Here is a 21,271-nt window from a genome sequence, read left to right on the forward strand (position 1 = left end):
TGTGCCTTTCAGAAATGTAAATGCCTAATCACTTCAAAAGAAGTATTGGCCCACTACAATCCATCACTACCGATTCGGTTGGCATGTGATGCGTCTCCCTACGGCATTGGAGCAGTGCTGTCGCACAAATTCCTTGACGGTTCAGAGAGGCCAATAGCCTTTGCGTCACGCACGTTAACCTCAGCCGAGCGTAACTACGCCCAGATTGACAGGGAGGCCCTCAGCCTGGTGTGGGGGGTGAAGAAGTTCAATCACTATCTGCACAGGCAGAAATTCACCTTACTGACTGATCACCAGCCTCTTGTCTCCATTTTTAACCCAAAGAAGGGCGTTCCGGTGATGACGGCGCAACGGCTGCAAAGATGGTCCCTTTTTCTAGGGGCACATCAATACGACATAGAGTATAAGGGCACGAAACAGCATGGAAACGCTGATGAGCTGTCGCGCCTGCCGCTGCCTACGGTGGAGGAAGCACCTGCAGTGGACCCTGTTGAGATATTCCATTCAACCATAGCCGAATGTCTACCTGTTACAAACTCAAGTATAGAGAAGGAAACCCGAAATGACCCGACACTCTCTCGGATCTATGATTTGACGGTGAAGGGATGGCCAGCACATGGCGACTCACTGTTGCCAGCATTCTCGCCAAGGAGAGAACAGCTGTCAGTGTGCCGGGGGACCTTGATGTGTGGATCCCGAGTGGTAATTCCACCCAAGTTGAGAGAAAGAGTGCTCAATGAGCTTCATGAGGGTCATCTGGGAGGGGTAAAAATGAAGAGCCTAGCCAGGGCGTTTGTGTGGTGGCCGGGAATCGATAAAGAAATCGAGGAAATGACCAAGAGATGCACAGGATGCCAGAAAGTCCAAAACGCTCCACCACAGGCCCCGCTACACCCATGGGAGTGGCCCTCATCTCCATGGCAACGGGTACACATTGATTTTGCTGGTCCATTTATGGACTCAATGTTTTTAATTGCCGTGGATGCACATTCGAAATGGCCAGAGGTCATCAAAATGTCCTCCACCACCACGGAGAAAACTATTGCAGTCCTACGGACCATCTTCGCCAGGAATGGCTTGCCAGAACAGATTTGCTCCAACAATGGACCACAGTTTGTGTCCGAGGATTTCCGGAGGTTTTTGAGGAATAATGGGGTAAAGCATTACACATCCGCCCCATATCATCCAGCCACAAATGGATTGGCTGAGAGGTTTGTTCAAACCTTTAAAAAAGCAATAAAGGCGATGTATAATGACAACATACCACTGCAACACAAGGTGGATAATTTCTTGTTTGCTTACCGAAATGCGACACATGCAGTCACCAACCAAGCTCCAGCCATGATGTTCTTTAACCACGGGTTAAGATGTCGCCTGGACTTGCTCAAACCAAACATAAGACGAGATGTTGAGAATAAGCAATTCCAGCACATCAATGAAAAGCCAACCAGGAGCTTCAAGATAGGGCAACCAGTCTTGGCCCGCGACTACCGAACAGAAAAATGGCAGCCAGGAACGATATGCACATGGCAGGGACCACTAATGTACACAGTGGACGTTGGAGAGAGCATCGTGAGACACCATGCTGACCAGATTCTAGAGTCACAGGAATAAGTCAAACCCATACCACGAGCATGCGCACCTGGTGATGAACCCGAAGTACAGATTGCGTCTACCTCAGAATCAGTGGTATTGGAAGCTGACGAACCAACCAATGACAATGAGCCAGAATCGACTCCGCCGAAAGAACAGGATACTCGAGAAAGGCGCTATCCAGACAGGATCAGGAAGCCTCCTCAAAGACTGAATTTATAAATGATTACTTTCAGCTGATGTATATAGTACAAAGAAAATTGTAATTGTAATTAGTTATTATTCAATTGTTAAATGAATGTTATGTACTGTTTATCTAAAAGGGGAGGAATTGTTGTGTATGTACCTTTAAGAGAGAACTGCTTTTATACTGTAGTACCGGCAGTGACCACACCTGTATATAAAGCCGTAGCAGGCTTCTGTACTTTCAGTTCCAGCATACCCTCTGTTCAGTAAACACCTCTTATTACCGTTCTCCTGCAGTCCGTGTGTTATTGATACGCGGACACTACACAAGTGGGGGCTCCTCTCAAAGCGCTTACACTTCTCCCCCGTTGCCCCCCCTAGTCAGAGTCCCAGATGCCTCCTCCGATCGCCATGGCCGAGTCTGTCCCTGCACAGTCGCAGGAGGAGCAGGCTTTGGAGGCGCCATCACAGGCTCCAAAACCCAGAGGATGTCCGCCAAAAGGGTCTGTGCAGTCGCAGCAGGGAAGTGAGCAGGCTGCCTCTACCTCTGCTGAAACCACAGGTGTAGCACCTCGTAGAAGCACGCTAAGAGAAAGATGAAACACAAGTAGATTTACAAGGGTAGCCACTTGGGTGTTTTATTAAATGTTTCTGTAAAGTTTCCGTTACTGTGATGTCACAGATAAAAAATCTTTATTTTCACCACTTTGCGGTCATGGACAAATTTGTGTGCACCTTTGGAAGTGGCTTAGTGAGTTGGAATGAATGGTGAGACATAACTCTACCTCCAGCAATGGTCGTCAGTGTGAAAGGAATGGCTTGGTCATAGTAGGGATGCTTTATGGTGTTGCTGTGGGGTGGTTCCAACCTGGCACAGCATGTGGCAGCCATATGGGTGTAATGCGTAAAGGTAAGTATATCTGGCCATGATGAGCCCATCCCTGGCCTCCCGGGCAGCAATGACTCGGGTGCTGGTGGGATCTGGACTGCAGGTTCCTCCTGCTCCTCCTCCTTTGAAGAGGCTGTGCACTCAGTGCCTTGCTCCTCATGCAGCACTAATCCTCACTGCTGCAGTATGTTGTGCAGGGCGCAGCAGACAATAGCAATTCTGGAGACCCTGGCTGCTGCGTACTGAAGGGCTCCTCTAGATCTGTCAAGGCATCTGAAGTGCATTTTCAGCATGCCTATTGTCTGCTCTATGACACATCTGGTGGAAATGTGGCTTTCATTATATCTCTCCTGGGCCTCAGTATTTGGCCTCCTCAAGAGTGTCATGAGCCATGTCTTCATTGGATAGTCCTTGTCTCCAAGCAGCCAGCCGGAAAGTCTGTTTGGAGGAGCAAAGAGCTGAGGGAGGGTGGACTAGCACAGGATGAAAGAGTCATGATAGCTGCCAAGGAATTTTGCACACACATGCATGATGATCTTCCTTTCTTCCTATGGTTGCAGATGAGCTGCACATTGAGGTAGTGGAAGCCCTTGTGGTTGACAAAGACTCTTGGGAGATGATGAGGTGCCCTAATGGCCACATGTGTGCAGTCAATGATGCCCTGCACCCGTGGGAAGCCAGCCAGAGCGGCAAAACCAAGCCCCCGCTCAGTTACACTGGCTTCATCAGTGGCAAAGTTGATACAATTGGCTGACTTGTCAAAGAGGGCATCGGTGACTTATGTGATGCATCTGTGGGCGGCTGACTGCGAGATGCCGCAAATGTCTGCTGCAGATTCCTGGAAGGAGCCTGGGGTGAAGAAGCTAAGGGCATTGGTGACTTTGACAGCCACTGGTAAGGCGGGTCCACCTGCTCTTCTGGGCTGCAGGTCTTCCTCCAGTAATGTGCAAATGTCTGTGACGACCTGGCGCGATAGCCTGAGTCTCCTTTGGCAATGCTGCTCAATCATGTTCAGGAAGCTCATCCTCTGCCTGTATACCCTGTGCTGGGAGTATCGTCTCCGGTGTAGTGCAGCCCTGCGTTGATGCCCTCTGTCCTGTGCAGCATCAGGTGGTTGAGGAGAAGGTTGGTGGTGTTATTGTTGGTGCTGCTGGTGTGCCTGGTGCTGCTGGTGTTGGGGCTCATTGTGGTCCGATTCTGAGGACCAAGGTGAGACACTATAAAGGGCACCCATGCTGATGGAATGGATGGTAAGTCAAGTAGAAATGACAAAAGCAATCTGTCAATAGTGTGATAGGTTCTACCAATGAAGTGACACTGGATGCCAACATTGCTGGAATCACTTGCAACCTCTAGAAAGCTAAATCTGTGCTGACAATGCAGTCAGCAACAGCATCTGTCTTAGGAAAGTGATCAGCTGTGAGGTGGGAGTTTTTATTGTAATTTTCATGTTGTGCACTAATGAGCTGGATCAATGGCCACTCAACTTCCACCTCAGGTTCACAGACATGGTTCCCGACCTCAACCAGGGAAATTTGAAAGGTAGGGTAAAAAAGGCACTTAAGGGTCTGACAAGTACCCCATAATGATTTAAATTAGCTCGCCTGCCTTTGATGTTCGGGTCTCTGCCGCACCGGCAAACACACCCGAGGGAAAGACGCGTGGGGACAGGATGACGGCGGGTTCCCGACCCGCTGCAAGATATTTAGAATTTCCCACCCGACCCACCTCCAGTCGCGCCCACACGGACCCCAGAAAATTCTGGCCTAAGAATTGGAACACAAACTCCCCGATGGTCCTATTGTTCAAGGCATCTTGAACTGTGCCATAGAGACCAGAAGGCACCAGTTTCAAATACTGTTGAATTAGTACATTTCAGCCCGGGCAGGAATTGAAGTCCTACAATTGGACTCTGGCCCAGGATTGGAAAGGAGAAATCAGCCATGGTTCCCATTCCAACCAATTGACATGGGGACGTTAGGTAGGGGCAGGTTTGGGTTTGGCTACAATGCCTCTCATAGTGGAATACCCTCTCAACACCCACTGTCTAAGCATTCATGTGAATAATGGGCTGTTGGCACATGTGGAGCTATACACTGATCAGTCAATGAATTCAGAAGAGGGCAATAAATGGGAGAAACTGCAGCAAAAAAAATCCAAAAGTCAAACTACCCCAAGAATTCCATGGTGCAAATTATAAAAAGTAGTAGATATTGACTGTAGCTGAGCATACTGCATTGCAGCACCAATGTCAGTGTCATGGAGTCATGCAGTGTAGTTTCAAAGCATGTACCTTCCAGACTAATGAAATACCATCCCCAGCCCTTTTGCCTTAGATGTACCAAGTGGAAGCCAGGTATCTTCCCTTTAGGGGAAAAGAAAACCAGAAGGGTTATCCTGAACATACTACTCCAATTCATCTCCTAGGTGCTGACTCACAGCAGCATCGACAGAGCTCACTCCCTTTCTCCCTCCACCAGCCCCTTTGGCCACAGTTGGTGCATAGCCGAGGGAAATCAGGAAAGGTAAGGGTGAACAAATAACTAGAAATAGAAGGGTTCATACCCTTATTAAGGAAATAAAAATAGGAATAATGAAATTGTAACAGCCTCTGTGGAAATAACTTATGTAACCTCAACTTGGGAGTCGCGTTATTGTTAGCAGCCTGTGCTTGTGTTTTATGATGTTATATGAACTCTGACTAGGTTACAACCAATTTAGATATCCACCTTCCTTTAATTTTCAGGTTTGAGTTTCTGATTGTATACCAGCCACAAAAAACAGTGCAGTTATCAGTTGTGAGTAAATTCTGCACTGTTGCAGCAGAAGGGTTGGGAGGAAAGGCAAGATCCAAATTTTCAGAAACCTACAAGGTATAGAGGGGGTGGATGCTTACATAGTATTTAATTTGGACTGTGAGCAAAGATCTAAAGGATGGAAGTACAAATTTAACAAATGAGAAGAGATTAGAAAATAAAATCCCTTCGAGACATGGGGATATGGAATCGACTCCTAGAAAAGTAGTTGATGCAGTGCTGATTAACTCTTTCAAGAAATGGCTGGATTAAAAATATGGTTGGCAATAGGATTGAATATTATAAGACAGACACAGATTGAAATGATCAAATACTCCAGGAGACTGATGGATCCTGCGCTGATGGGATCAGACAAGGTGGGAGGAGAAGTTCTCATCTGTGGATGGCAGCCAGTCAAGATTGAATAATGAAGATAATGGCGATGGAGAGATATATTGGAGCATTGCTTGATTATTTTTGAGCATTAGGCAGTGTTTATGCAGACCTTTCTGTCAGGAAATTAAATGGTTGAGGTAGAACCCAGGAAAGGATGGATTAGCATACAGCTGTGGAAGAAGTGAGGTTGATAGGTGATGTGCCATCGATAACTCAAAGACAAGGAGTTTAAGGATTCAACTAAAGGCTTTTAATCACTAAGAACTTTGCAGGTCTTTACACATCGGGTTCGCCTGCTAGAATGACTCATACAGCTCTTGAGACCTTTATATGGCAAAAGACAGGGGCGTAGCCAATACACACAATAGGAAAAAGGGGGCGGTACACACACAATACAAAGCAGGTAAAACACAGGGGGTGATGAAGGCATATATTTCATCACATTCACCCCTTCTACAGATTTAGTCTGTCCGGGGGTTTGATAGTCCTTCCTGAATGTCGTAACAGTACCTCGGGTTCCGACCGGGAGTCCGTGGTGCCCTCCTTGGCATACCCATGTGTTGGGGGTGTTGCAGGTACTTCTGGAGGTGGTAAGCCTGGGGGTGGTGGTGGTTCTTCTGGGGGTGGTAGTGATGGGTCGTCGTCGTCGTCGCTTCCTGCCAAGGCGAGGTCCTTTATGGACACGGTGTCCTCACGCCCGTCGGCGTGCTTGACGTACGCATACTGTGGGTTTGCGTGGAGTAGGTGTACTGCCTCCACGAGTGGATCCGTTTTGTTCACCCTCACATGCTTTCGTAATAGGACGGTCCCTGGGGTGGAGAGCCACGAGGGCAGGGACACTCCTGAGGTTGATTTGCGGGGAAAAACAAACATCTTCTCGTGAGGAGTGGCGTTAGTAGCAGTACACAGTAGCGACCTTATCGAGTGGAGCACGTCTGGGAGGACCTCTTGCCAGCGGGAGGTGGGGAGGCCTTTAGACCTTAGTGCTAAGGTGACCGCCTTCCACACTGTCGCGTTCTCCCTCTCCACTTGCCCATTACCCCGAGGGTTATAACTAGTGGTCCGACTCATGGCTATCCCCTTCGACAGCAGGTATTGGCGCAGTTCGTCGCTCATGAACGACGCCCCCCTGTCAGTGTGGATGTAGTTGGGCATGCCGAACGTGCAAAACAGGTTGCCGAGGCACTTGATGACCGTGGCACTGGTCATGTCTGGGCAGGGGTAGGTGAATGGGAAGCGGGAGTACTCGTCCACAATGTTGAGAAAGTATACATTGCGGTCGGTGGAGGGGAGTGGTCCCTTGAAATCTAAGCTCAGGCGCTCGAATGGCCGTGTAGCTTTGATCAGGTGGGCTCGGTCGGGCCTGAAAAAATGGGGCTTGCATTCCGCACAGGTGCGGCAGTCCCTGGTCATAGACTGGACCCCCTCGATAGAATAGGGCAGGTTACGGGATTTTATAAAGTGGAATAGCCAGGTGACCCCCGGGTGGCAGAGGCCATTGTGGAGGCCCTGTAGCCTGTCCCCCTGGATGCTGGCACACATCCCTCGTGATAGGGCGTCGGGGGATTCGTTGAGGGCCCCCGGCCTATATATTATGTCGTACTCAAATGTGGAGAGTTCGATCCGCCACCTGAGAATTTTGTCGTTCTTGATCTTCCCCCTCTGTTTGGTGTTAAACATGAAGGCTACCGACCGCTGGTCGGTAAGCAGGGTGAAGCGTTTGCCGGCTAGGTAGTGCCTCCAGTGCCGCACTGCCTCCACTATGGCCTGGGCCTCCTTCTCTACCGAGGAGTGCCTGATCTCGGGCCCTTGGAGGGTTCTTGAGAAAAAGGCTACGGGCCGCCCATCCTGGTTGAGGGTGGCTGCTAAGGCGAAGTCGGATGCATCGCTTTCGACCTGGAAAGGGATGTTTTCGTCCACTGCCCGCAGCGCGGCCTTCTCAATGTCATGTTTAATGCTGTTGAAGGCGGCGTGGGCCTCGGCCGTGAGCGGGAAGGACGTTGATTTCAGGAGGGGACGGGCCTTGTCGGAATAATTGGGGACCCATTGGGCGTAATAGGAGAAGAACCCCAGGCACCTTTTCAGGGCCTTGGGAGTGTTTGGTAGGGGTAGCTCCCGTAGGGGGCGCAATCGGTCGGGGTCCAGACCGATTTCCCCGTTTTCCACCACGCAGCCCAGGATACAGAGGTGCGTGGTGCTAAAGACACACTTATCCTCGTTGTAGGTGAGATTGAGTCTGAGGGCGGTTTTCAGAAATCTCGCGAGGTTCGAGTCGTGGTCTTGCTGGTCGTGGCCGCAGATGGTGATGTTGTCTAGGTATGGGTAGGTGGCTGTTACCTGGATCTCATCGACCATGCGGTCCATCTCCCGCTGGAAGACCGAGACCCCATTCGTTACCCCAAAGGGGACTCTGAGGAAGTGGTAGAGGCGTCCGTTCGCCTCGAAGGCGGTGTATGGACGGTCCTCCGGCCTAATGGGGAGCTGGTGGTATGCCGATTTTAGGTCGATGGTGGAAAACACCCGGTATTGCGCGATTTGGTTAACCATATCCGCTATGCGGGGCAGAGGGTAGGCGTCTAGCTGGGTGTATAGATTAACCGTCTGGCTATAATCTATCACCATCCGCTTCTTTTCGCTACCCTTAACTACTACTACCTGGGCGCGCCACGGGCTGGTACTGCATTCGATGATACCCTCCCGCTTGAGTCTTTCTACTTCCGACGCAATGAACCGTCTATCCTCCCAGCTGTACCGCCTACTCTTGGTCGCTATGGGTCGACAGTTGGGTGCGAGGTTGGCGAACAGAGAGGGGGGCTTGACCTTCAGGGTAGCCAGACCGCACACTGTGAGGGGCGGCTGGGACCTACCGTAGGTAAGCGTGATACTTTGGTGGTGGCACTGGAAGTCCAGACCCAAGATCACGCTCACACAGAGATCTGGCATTATCAATAGTTTAAAATCTCTGTAATCAGTGCCTTTTACCGACAGCATAACCGCGCAGAACCTGTGATTTTTGAGGTATGAGTCTTATCAGCCATGGCGATTTTGCCCTGTGTGGGGACTATCGTTAGTGAAAGTCGTTTTACCAGGCTAGGATGAATAAAGCTTTCGGTGCTCCCGCAGTCAATCAAGCATTTAACCTTGTTCCCGTTTACCTCCATGTCCATCATCGATTTAGACAACGGATGCGGCCTGGATTGATCCACTGTGATCGAGGCCACCAGTGGGTCCTGGAGGTCCGTGTAGTCGGGGCAAAATGGTGGACTCCATGAGGGTGGACAAGATGGCTTCCAAGATGGCCGCTCCCACGGCGCGCACGCGGCGGTGGTGGAGTTGGAGGCGGGGTTCCCTCTGCAGACTTTGCTGAAATGTCCTTTCTTCCCGCATTTAAAACAGGTAGTGCCCTTCGCTGGGCACAGATGCCTGGAGTGTTTATCCTGGCCGCAGAAGTAACATTTCAGGCCCCGATGCATCGCAGCAGTAGTGGGGCTCCTGGGTGGGGGCTGGTGCTCCGATGGTGCTGGGCTGGCCTGAGACCTGGGAGGTGAAGATGGCTTCCAAGATGGCGGCCCCCACGGCGCGCACGAGGCAGAGTGGGCCGCGTGGCCTGGGGAACAGGATTCAGAGTTCCTCTGGGCCATATCCAGCGATCGCGCTATACCCATAGCCTGTTTTAAGTCCAGTCCCTCCTTTTCAAACAGCTTCTGCCGAATGTAATTTGAGCTGAGGCCCGCAATAAAGGAGTCTCGGATCAGCTCCTCCGTGTACACGGTGGCAGACACGGCCTTACAGTTACAGTCTCTGCCCAGTACTTATAGGCTTAGCATAAAGTCCTCTAGTGACTCACCATGCCGCTGCGTGCAAGTAGTCAGGAGATGCCTGGCGTACACCTCGTTTATTGGCCACACGTAGTGGGCCTTCAGAATGGTGCAGGCATCCCCGTAGCTGGTGGCGTCTTGGATGAGAGGGGAGACCCGATGGCTCAACCAGTTTCGCAGGATTCCCAGTTTCACGTCTCCGGTGGCGGCTGCTATGGCGGTGGATGAGTTTGCAATGAAAAATTCGAAGCATTGGAACCAGTGTCCGAACTGTGTGGCTGCGTCTGAGGCATGGGGGTCCAGATCCAAGTGCTCTGGTTTCAGGAGTCGATCCATCTTGTTGTTTTAGTGATTAAAATTGATGTGCCATCGATAACTCAAAGACAAGGGCCTAGAAATTGGGTTTTGGCGCAGCGACGGCTTTAGCGCCGGAAGTTAGTGCCGGAGCTAAGTCGCGCTGGGTGGGCCAAAAATTCAATAGTTCTGCGCCCAAACGGCTGCCGGCGCTGCTGAGAGCTGTTTGCGCCTGAAAACTGGCGCTACGCGCTGAATATCGGCGCTATTCCGGCGCTGCGGCGCCCGCTGCGGTGCGGCAGGTTCGGGAAGTGCAGGCCTCCTCCTTCCCTTAAGGAGGAGCTGCCTGCAGCCGGCCGCGGCCCGCGAAAATCTTTTTAAAAATGAGCCCGGCACCTCGGACAAGTGCCGGGCTTGCTTCTGTTCCGGGGGCGGGGGGGGGGGAAGTCCGGGGAGGGAGCTGCGGCCAGGCGGCCGGCGGGAAAGCGGCCGGCCGCCGCGGGGCCTTTAATGCGCCAGCGCAAAGTCATGTAAGACTCTGTTGCCAGAGTCTTAGTTGCGGCTGCCACGGGCGAGGCGGCCGCAACTGAATTTCGGCGCTGGGGCCCGTCGGCATGGCAACCGGGACGCTGCGCACACCGATGACGTCATCGGTGCCGGCGCAGCGCTACCGGTCTACCGCGGCGGAAGGGCCCCAGGCAATTTCGGCGCCAGCGCCAATTGCAGCGCTAGGCCCTCTAGCGCCGCAAAATCGGCGCTAAGGGCACTGAATTTCTAGGCCAAGGAGTTTAAGGATTCAACTAAAGGCTTTTAATCACTAAGAACTTTGCAGGTCTTTACACATCGGGTTCGCCTGCTAGAATGACTCATACAGCTCTTGAGACCTTTATATGGCAAAAGACAGGGGCGTAGCCAATACACACAATAGGAAAAAGGGGGCGGTGCACACACAATACAAAGCAGGTAAAACACAGGGGGTGATGAAGGCATATATTTCATCACAATAGGAAGAATAGCCTTTTCACAGTCAGTTTCTTAAGTTCATGCTGAAGGACTGCAGGAAGAGTGAAATCAAAAATCTCATACAATGCCCACAATTATAAAAGAAGAATTAGATCAAAATTGACCATTTATGTGTGATGTGATTTAGCGCGGGTGTTCATCTACATAAACCTATAATTAACTAAACTTTCTCAGCCAGCAGTTAAAGTGAATGCAACTTGTCACTGTGGAAATTACATTTAGTGCACTTAGAAGAGTTTAAGGACTTGAAACATCACTCAATATATTACTAATAACTGCTTTATTTATCTAGAGATAAAACTAGAGATAGCAACATTATAACAGTTCAGTACTGTAGTAGTAATCATCATTAGCAGGGTTTAGCCCAAACATATTAATAGTCAATTTTTAAGATAACAGCATATACTTGGCGGCATTCAGAGTTCAAAAGAGGGTTAAGTATGCTTTCAAGTCATCTCTAACTTCATTTTACGAATGATACATGTAGAAGAACATTGGGTGGAGCACTGAACAGTTCAGCAAGTTTCAATGATGTGCTGATTTTGGTTTCATCAATTCATCTTTTGTTGTCTTCTTGCTTGAGAATCATCTTCCTTTCTTCCCAAAATTTTTAACATTCCAAAGCCTTCTGATTTATGTGAATGATATTCAACCTTAAATAACTGAAGCTACTACAACTGAACATCACTTCAGACAATCAGACCAATCATAGCAAAAATTATTGTTAATCATTTCAAGAGTTGTGGGGCTAGATTTTCAGTTGCTTGCGCCAGCAGTTAGCGCCTTAAGAGAAGTGATTTCCGGGCGCTATGCGTGTAGCGCCCGGGCGCAGCGCAGTTTGCGCCCCGCCCCAAATTAAGTTGCCCGTTAGCGCCGGCGCAAAGTTTAGCGCCCGCCCGGATGCGCGCGCAGAAAATGACGTCACATCCTCGTGCAACGCCCTTTGGCCGCCCCGATTGCAAACTTCAGTCGGACCGCCCCATTGTGCGGCGGGCGGCCGGAGCGTTTGGAAAAAGGAACGCAACACAACCAGCGCGGGCCCCGGGGGGCGCTAATTAAAGGGAACGTCCTCTCCAGTATAAAGGCCATCCATTATTTCAGAAAACAGTCTTGTGCAACGCATTTCTGGAGACACAACAAGGAGGATAGCTAACTGGTTTCAAGCAGCAAGAGCCAGGTATTTTTGGACTCAGGCAACAGCGCTGCAAGTGGCCATTTGGAAATTAGAGTGTTTGCCAGGATTTGATGGGGGTTGCATGGGGTGCCAACGCGGAGCTGCAGCTCCATGTCCGTAGGGCTCGCAGACGTATTGTGAGAGGGGCAGCCCTGGCTAGAGGCAGAGGGGGCTACAGGCGTCGGCCACGTAGGCCTTACCCAGTCAGGCTATACCGCCAGCAGCGCTCCTACCTAAACATGAGTGCCGCGCGATGTGTTAAAAGGCTCCGATTCCGGAAGGGGGTGATTGCAGAGATCTGCCACCTGCTTCGCCGAGATCTGCGGCCAAAGCTCAGGTGCAGGACGTCTCTGTCGGTGGAAGTGAAGGTGACAGTGGCATTGAACTTCTATGCCACCGGCTCCTTCCAATACGCTGCTGGGGACATAGCAAACATCTCCCAGTACGGCGTGCATCGCTGCATCCGCCAGGTGACCGAAGCACTGTTCAGAAGGAGAAGCCAATTCATCTCCTTCCCCATGGCCCTGGAGAGCCAGCATCAGCGCGCATTGGGATTTTCCAGACTCGGGGAATTCCCCTTGGTGCAGGGCGCCATTGACTGTACGCATGTGGCTTTGCGGGCCCCTCTGGAGCATGGCGAGCAGTATCGCAACAGGAAGGGCTACCATTCTCTGAATGTGCAGCTGGTCTGTGACCACAAGCAGCGCATCATGGCAGTCAATGCCAGCTTCCCAGGCAGCAGCCACGATGCCTTTATCCTGCGGCAGAGTACTGTGCATGACATGTTCCAGGCACAGCCTCCCCCAAGAGGATGGCTACTCGGGGACAAAGGCTATCCTTTGTGCACCTGGCTCATGACCCCGCTCCGCGCGCCCAGGACCGCTGCTGAAGAGGCCTACAACGAGAGCCATCAAACCACCCGCAACATCATCGAGCTAACTATTGGGGTCCTCAAGCAGCGGTTCCGCTGCCTTGATCGCTCCGGAGGAGCTCTCCAGTATTCGCCGGACCGGGTCTCCCAATTTGTGGTGGTTTGCTGCATGCTACACAACCTGGCTATCCGCAGGACTCAGGCACTGCCACCTGACGTTGGACCAGCACCTCAGGAGGAGGAGCAGGAGGAGCATGAGGAGGAGGAGGAGGAGGAGGAGGAGGAGCAGGAGTACGTTCCCAGGAGGGAGCGACCAGGGCCAAGGGCCGCACGACGCCACCTTATTACACGGTACTTCTAAGCCCCCTGTCAGGGAATGGCCAGGGGCCATGAGGGAAGATGAATGCAGCCGCTCCGCAAGCCCTCAGCCGGCGAAGCCAACAAACACTAAGAAGAACAACCATGGAGACTGCATGAATAAAGATAATTTTTTATTAAACAAAAATGAAAAGCCCTTCCCACATGAATCCCCAAAAACAATAAACGGGCCCCACAAAAAGCCCAACAAACGACTCACTCCCACAAACTGGGGAGGAGCCACTCCACCTTTATTGAAACCGGGCCTCAACGTCGGCCTAACGCAAAAAAAAAGCCCTCCAAAAGCACAACCATGGGCAAAATAAAGATGGCCACCGCCATATTAAAGGAAAGCTGGCCACACCCTCTACTGAGTGGCCCGCGAGGGCGAGACCTTGCCCAGCATTTTGCCTCCCCTGCCCTGCCTGCTGCTCCTTCGCAAGCTCTGCCCAGTGGCTGCTGCGAGGCTGGGGGAAGGCGCCTGAGGCTCAGATGCCCTTCCGCCAGATGCCACTGGGGGGCGGCCTACACGGCGTTTGGGCCTCGAGGGGCCGTCTCCTGAGTGGCGCGCCTGAGCCTGGCCACCATCAGCTGCAGCCGCTTGCCCTTGACGCCCCAGAGGGGGAATGGCGGCGACGGATGGTGCAATGTGGGCCAGCTGGCGTCTGGGATGCGCTGGCTGGTGCTGTGGCGCGGTGGCACTCGGCCGGGCCCGCACTGCAGGATCCGCAGCAATCAGCCGACGGCCGGCTTGCTGGGATGGTCCAGCGCGGCGCCTGCCCTGGCGATGCCTGCCTGAGACAGCGCGTGTGGCAGCAGTGAGTGGCCCTCTGGTCCTGGTGTGCGCGCGCATCACATCCGCCAGGGTCTTGACGGCATCAGTTAGCATGCGGCCAGTCGCGGCAGTTGCTGCCCCGAACTCGCGCACACTGGTCGCCAGCGACTCGATGGCCTCAGGCATGCGCCCCACCACGCTCATGAGCTCCGTGTGGCGCCGGTCCGAGTCGTCGGCCATCTGATCGAGCTTCCGCACCTCCTCCGAAGTGAAGGTGTCCGGACTGGAGTCGCGACTCTCCCGCTGGGGAGGAGGGGGCCGAACTAGGGGACCCTTGCCGCGTTGGTGACGGCGAGTTTGCCGAGCAGCAGCACTCCCCTCTGATCCTTCCCCCCTTTGGGGGGAAGGCCGCGGGCCACGCGCACGGCTGCTGGGTGGCTGGACGCCACTGGTCCCAGAAGCTGCATTGCCCTGCGACAGTTCCTCCAGGCACTCGTCCAGTGAGGAGGTGTCGAGCATTTCCTCCTCTCCTGCGGGACGTGACTGTTCCCCCGAAGGTCCGGCTTGCTCCTCCTCCTCCTCCTGGTTGGAGGTGCTGTCACTGGCAGCCTCAGGGTCCTGGTCGTCACCAGCTGAAAGCAGGAATGCACAAGAGTAGCTTCAGAGTGAGGAGACGGCGTCAGCGAGGGAGTTAGGACTGGTGGGATTCAGCGCATTGGTGGGACAGTGGCAAAGGAGATAGCTCGGATGGGCCAGTGCGACGCGAGAGGGCCAAAAGGCGAGGTCCTTACCATTGCCGGGCAGTGGAGGGTCGGATACACCGCACGCTGTGGGGACAATCACACGTGCTCCCATGAGCACACACACGCGCTCCTCCAGCCGAGTGAGCTCCTGCAGCTTGGCGCGGCCACCCCTGGCACGGGCCTGGCGATTAAACGCTACTTTAGCCTGCAAGAGAAAGGACGGGCTGTAAGGGCGCAGTGAAGCCCTGATGTAGTGTGCACTGCCTCCCATGGTGGAATAGCTTGGACAGAGTGAAGCCCTGATGTAGTGTGCACTGCCTCCCATGGTGGAATAGCTTGGCCAAAGTGTAGAGTGCCGAATGGCCATTTGATGCTCATGACTGTCCCAATGCTGCTGGCTGAGGGCTGGCCAAAAGGACTTTCAGGTCCCTTTGCCCATCATGTCAGGTGTACATGCAAGAATGAGGAGGAGACTGGAAAGGCTACTCACCCTCACAATCCTGGTCAGATCGTTGTACTTCTTACGGCATTGTGTGTGGGTCCTGGGGGCCTCGCCGGTGAATGTCACCCTCTGGGCGATCTGCTTCCAGGCTTTGGTGTAGTCGTGGTGGGTTGGATTCCTCCCACTGTCTGGAAACAAGATCTTGCGCCTCACCTCCAGAGCTGTGAGCATGATGTCCAGATCACCCTCTGAGAAGCGCAGGGCACGCTGACGGGCCTTCTCTGGCGTTGCCATGACTCCCTGGGGCTGAGCAGTAGTGTTGAGGCCTCTTTGCAAGGCTGCAGTGTGCAGGGCGTGGCAGCAGACTAATTCGTCCCTTCCCCCTTTAAGAGCTGGTCGGCACCACGGGGTCTGCTGTCAGTGCAAAAATGACCGCACCCGTGCTGCGCCCCGCCTGGGCGCTATCCCTCTGGACCGCCGGCTTAGCGCCTAAAGAGAGTAGTGGAACGCCTCTTTTAGCGCTCCACCAACCTCTTAGGGCGAAGCCACTGAATTCCCGGCAACGGGGCGCTACTTTGGGGCGGGCGCTAACTTCGGGCGGGCGCTAAAGCTAGCGCCCCAAAACTGCCTAAACTGAAAATCTAGCCCATAGGCTTCAATACTCATGGTGAATTAATCCCTCTTTTATTTGTCTTTCCTCAGCTGGAGAAATGTACCAGAAATTATTAACTTGCAGCTAAATAATCTTCAACGTTATTTGGCCACAAAGACAATCAGTACCTTTATCTTTCATTGAGATTGACAGATATTTCCTAGAAAGAAAAGTCTTTCCATTCACTTTACCTATGTATTCCCCCATACTATTTGAAACTATTTTGTGTGTTCATTATTCTTGACAGTACAATTTCAGTTTCGACTACACTATAGCATCAATATTAATTTAATTAATTTGAAAGAATTAACCTTCCTAATTAAACCTACCATTTGAGGTTCTCCAACAGCAATTAACAACAGTGACGTAATGAATAGAAGCTTAGCACCTGTATGACACTACCAACAAATTCCATGGGCAATACATAAAGCTAATGGTGGCTATGAAACTTCTTCTGGTTCAATGAAAACTCACTTTTTGTTGGAACCGGAAGCATTTCCTTTACTTCTTTTGTCTTCAACTCTAGTGTCAGGTCCTTAATCTTATCCAAAGCCTCCTGCAGGCTATCGTCCAGAGAAGTTGCCCGTTCCTCTGCTTGCAGGGCACGCTGCTCTGCTTCTCTGCCAAAGATCAAAATGTAGAGGTAATTGTCAAAAAAGAAAAAAATGTCAAGTGCGCATGGGTGATTAACAGCTCAGATAAAATGGGTCTGTGGGAGCTTGGATCATAGGGGCAGTGTCCTAGGCCCAACCATCTTCAGCTGCTTCATCAATGACCTTCCCTCCATCATAAGGTCAGAAATGGGGATGTTCACTGATGATCAGTGCCATCCGCAACTCCTCAGATAAAGAAGCAGTCCATGCCCGCATGCAGCAAGACCTGGACGACATTCAGGCTTGGGCTGATAAGTGGCAGGTAACATTCACGCCACACAAGTGCCAGGCAATGACTATCTCCAACAAACAAGCATCTAACCACCGTCCCTTGACATTCAATGGCATTACCATCACCGAATCCCCCACCATCAATGTCCTGGGAGTCACCATTGACCTGAAACATAATTGGACCAAACACTGTGGCAACAAGAGCAGGTCAGAGGCTGGGTATCCTGTGGCGAGTGTCTCACCTCCTGACTCCCCAAAGCCTTTCCACCAACTACAAGGCACAAGTCAGGAGTGTGATGGAATACTCTCCACTTGCCTGGATGAGTGCAGCTCCAACAACACTCAAGAAGCTTAACACCATCCAAGACAAAGCAGCCCACTTGATTGGCACCCCATCCGCCACCTTAAACATTCACTCCCTCCACCATTGGCGTACCATGGCTGCAGTGTGTACCATCTACAAGATGCACTATAGCAACTCGCTGCACCTCCCAAACCCGCGACCTCTACCACGTAGAAGAATAAGAGCAGCAGGTGCATGGGAACACCACCACCTCCAAGTTCCCTTCCAAGTCACACTTGGAAGTATATCGCCGCTCCTTCATCGTCGCTGGGTCAGAATCCTGGAACTCCCTCCCTAACAGCACTGTGGGAGTACCTTCACCACACGGACTGCAGCGGTTCAAGAAGGCGGCTCACCATCACCTTTTCAAGAGCAACTAGGGATGGGCAATAAATGTTGGCCTTGCCAGCGGCGCCCATATCCCATGAATGAAAAAGAAAACACCTTGCTGGCCTCCCATCTTCCTCCCTCCATAAACTTAGGGTCATCCAAAACTCTGCTACCCGTATCCTAACGCGCACCAAGTTCCGTTCACCCAGCACCCCTGTGCTCATTAACCTACACTGGCTCCCAGTTAAGCAATACCTCGATCTTAAAATTCTCATCCTTGTTTTCAAATCGCTGGATGGTCTCACCTCTCCCTATCTCTGTAACCTGCTCCAGCCCTACAACCCTCAGAGATATCTGCGCTCCTCCAATTCTGGCCCCTTGCGTATCCCTGATTTTAATTGCTCCACCATTTGTGGCCGTGCCTTCAGCTGCCTAGGCTCCAAACTCTAGAATTCCCTCCCTGAACCTCCTCTTCTCCTTTAAGATGCTCCTTAAAAACTACCTCTTTGATCTGCCCTAATATTTCCTTATGTGGCTCGGTGTCAAATTTTGTTTGACAAGGCTCCTGCGATGCACCTTGGGGTGTTTTACTACGTTAAAGACGCTATATAAATGCAAGTTGTTGTTGAACGGCTGGTGTCATTTGTTCGCCGTTGACCGCAAAATCCGGCCCATTTTGTCCGCGAGTTGAAGAGCCTAGACACTGACTATCTAGACTCACGCATGAAGAATGGCGACTTGGGCAAAGGACGCAAGGCACCCAGGACCGCTGGAAATGTATCCCAGCAAAACCTCAAAGCCTTTAGGAGGTGAGTAAGACGGGGAAAAAATCAGTGGAGAAAAGAAAAGAATATGACAAACACTGAAAGTAGACAAGCAATAACAAACGTATTCCCAGAAAAGTCTAATCCTCTTACTTCAAATTACTTAATTCAACTTGAAATCATGCAAAATACATCTCCTGTGAGGGTTTTGCTTAATTCAAACTAGAATCATAGAATGATACAGCACAGGAGGACATTCGGGCCATCATGCCTGTGCCAACTCTTTGAAAGAACCATCCAATTAGTCCCACTCCCCTGCTTTTTCCCCATAGCCCTGCAAATATTTCCTTTTCAAGTATATATCCAATTCACTTCTGAAAGTTACTGTTGAATCTGCTTCCACCACCCTTTCAGGCACTGCATTCCAGATCATAACAACTCGCTGCGTAAAAAAAATACTCCTCATCTCCACTGATTCTTTTGCCAATTATCTTAAATCTGTGCACTCTGCTTACCCACCCACCTGCCAGTGGAAACAGTTTCTACTTACTTACTTACTCTATCAAAACTCTTCATAAATTTGAACACCTCTATTATATCTCCCCTTAATCTTTTCAGCTCTAAGGCGAACAATCCCAGCTTCTCTAGTCTGTCCACATAACTGAAGTCTCTCATCCCTGGTATCATTGTAGTAAATCACTCTCTCCAAGGCCTTGACATCCTTGCAGAATTGGACACAATACTTTGGCTGAGGCTTAATCAGTGATTTATAAAAGGTTTGGCATAACTTCCTTGTTTTTGTAGTCTATGCCTCTATTTATAAAGCCAAGGATTCCATTTGCTTTTTTAGCAGCCTTATCAACTTGCCCTGCCACCTTCAAAGATTTGTGTATGTGAATCCCCAGGTCTCTCTGTTTCTGCACCCCCTTTAAAGGTGTACCATTTAGTTTATATTGCCTCTCCTTGTTCTTCCTTCCAAAATGCATCACTTCATACTTCTCTGCATTAAATTTCATATAGCATGTGTCTCTCCATTTCACCAGTCTGTCTATGTCCTCCTGAAGTCTGCTACTATCCTGCTCATGGTTTACTATGTTTTCAAGTTTTATCCCATCTGCAAACTGAAATTATGCTCCCTATAGGTCCAGGTCATTCATATATATCAAAAAGAGCAATGGTCCTAATATCAACAGTTGGGGACATCACAGTGTACTTCTTTCCACTCTGGAAAAAAAACATTCACCACTACCCTTTGCTTTCTGTCTCTTTGCCAATTTTGTGTTCACGTTGACACTGCCCCTTTAATCCCATGGACTTCAATTTTGCTAAAAGCCTATTATGTGGCACTTTATCAAACAGCTTTTGAAACTCCACATACACAACATCAAACGCACTACCCTCATCAACTCTCTACGTTACTTCATCGAAGAACTCAGTTAAGTTTGTCAGACACAATTTGCCTTTAACAAATCCGTGTTGGCTGTCATTTATTAACACATGCTTTTCCAAATGACAATTAATTTTGTCCTGGATCATAGTCTCTAGAAGTTTCCTCACCACTGACGTTAGGCTGCCTGGCCTTTAGTTAGAGTTTATCCCTTTCCCCATTTTTGAGCAAGGGTGTAACATTAGCAACCCTTCAGTCCTCTAGCACCACTCCCATATCCAAGGAGGATTGAAAGATTGTGGCCAGAGCCTTTGCTATTCCTACCTTTACTTCCCTCAGCAAACTAGGATGCATCCCATATGGACCAGGTGACCTTTCTACATTGAGCACTGCCAACCGGTTAAGTACCTCCTCTTTATTTATTTTCATCCTAATATCTCTACCCGCCTTCTTCCTTACCGTGGCATTAGCAGCATCCTCTTCTTTTGAGAAGATACATGCAAAGTACTCATTTAGTACCTCAGCCAAGCTCTGTTCCTCCACAAGAAGTATTTATTTTTGATCCGTAATCAGCCCCACCCTTCCTTTGACTATGCTTTTACTCATTATGTTTATAAAATACTTTAGTGTTCCTTTTTATGTTACCCAATAATCTTTTCTCATACACTCTCTTTGTCTCTTATTTCCTTTTTCAGTTCTCCTCTGTACTCTGTATTCTGCTTGATTCTCTACTGTATTATGAATCTGTAATTTAACATAAGCCTCCCTTTTCTGTTTCATTTTAATCTCTATGGGGGCAAAATTCGGTTGCTTTGCCCCTCCCGTTAGCGTCCCAAGGGGCTAACGGGGCTCAAAGCAACTAGCGCCTGGGCGCCACTAACACCTCCTGCAAAATTCAACGGGCGGTTAACGCCGGCAGTAGCCAGTAGCGCTGTGCCTCAAGCAATGATGTCATCGCTGTGCGCAGCGCCCCGGCCGCAAACTTGAGTCGTGCCCCCTGACGTACCACCAGGTGCTATGTCCGACAGGGTCAGGAGGGCGTACTTGCAGCCAGGGCGGTGATATTTAATGGGAAGGTGCCGGGCGGCCATTTTGTTTTGTGGGCCGCCTGCCAGCACCTGCTCTCCTCCTGCGGGGTGCCGGCCACGATCAAGAGGGGTGCCGGGCTCTTTTGCCAGCACCCCGTTCCCTGGTGGCCCAGCAGGGCCCTGGTTCCCTCCCCTTTAATAAGGGGAGGGAGGCCTGCAGTACCGTGGCGCTATGTGCTGGCACGCACGGCGCTACGGCTCATAGTGCCACGATATTGAACTGGAGTGTCCCAAGAGGGAGGGGGAGCACTTCCAGTTGCACCCCACCTCCTGCTTGGGGCACTACCATTCAATTTCGGGTGTGCGGATGCTAACTTCTTCGGGGCGTTAAAAGTAGCGCAAAGTTAGTGCCCCAAAGGGGGCGTGAGCCCATTTTTCCCCCTATATCTTTAATCATCCAAGGAGCTCTAGCTTTAGATGCCCTTCCTTTCCCCCTCATAGTAATGTGTCTAGCCTGTACCCGAACT

The 21,271-nt window shown here is 50.9% G+C and overlaps 1 protein-coding gene across 4 annotated transcripts in view; it reads right to left on the reverse strand.

Moving 5' to 3' along the window:
• axdnd1 (axonemal dynein light chain domain containing 1) overlaps positions 1 to 21,271 on the reverse strand; it is a 209,007-nt gene that overhangs the window by 25,193 nt on the left and 162,543 nt on the right. For 3 of the 4 annotated variants that reach the window (XR_015077655.1, XM_085982558.1, XM_085982557.1), the window contains one exon: positions 16,483 to 16,628. Coding sequence is in view for 3 of the 4 variants with exons in the window: in XM_085982558.1 (XP_085838684.1) it covers positions 16,483 to 16,628 (146 nt within the window). In the remaining variant the exon portion in view is untranslated. Of the gene's footprint in view, positions 1 to 11,259; positions 11,623 to 16,482; positions 16,629 to 21,271 lie in introns of those variants that run through there. The other variant, XM_085982559.1, reaches the window with a different exon arrangement.

The sequence above is a fragment of the Somniosus microcephalus genome, chromosome 3, assembly GCF_052327205.1.
Source record: "Somniosus microcephalus isolate GS21.2 chromosome 3, FLI_Smic_1.0, whole genome shotgun sequence".
NCBI classification, from domain to species: domain Eukaryota; kingdom Metazoa; phylum Chordata; class Chondrichthyes; order Squaliformes; family Somniosidae; genus Somniosus; species Somniosus microcephalus.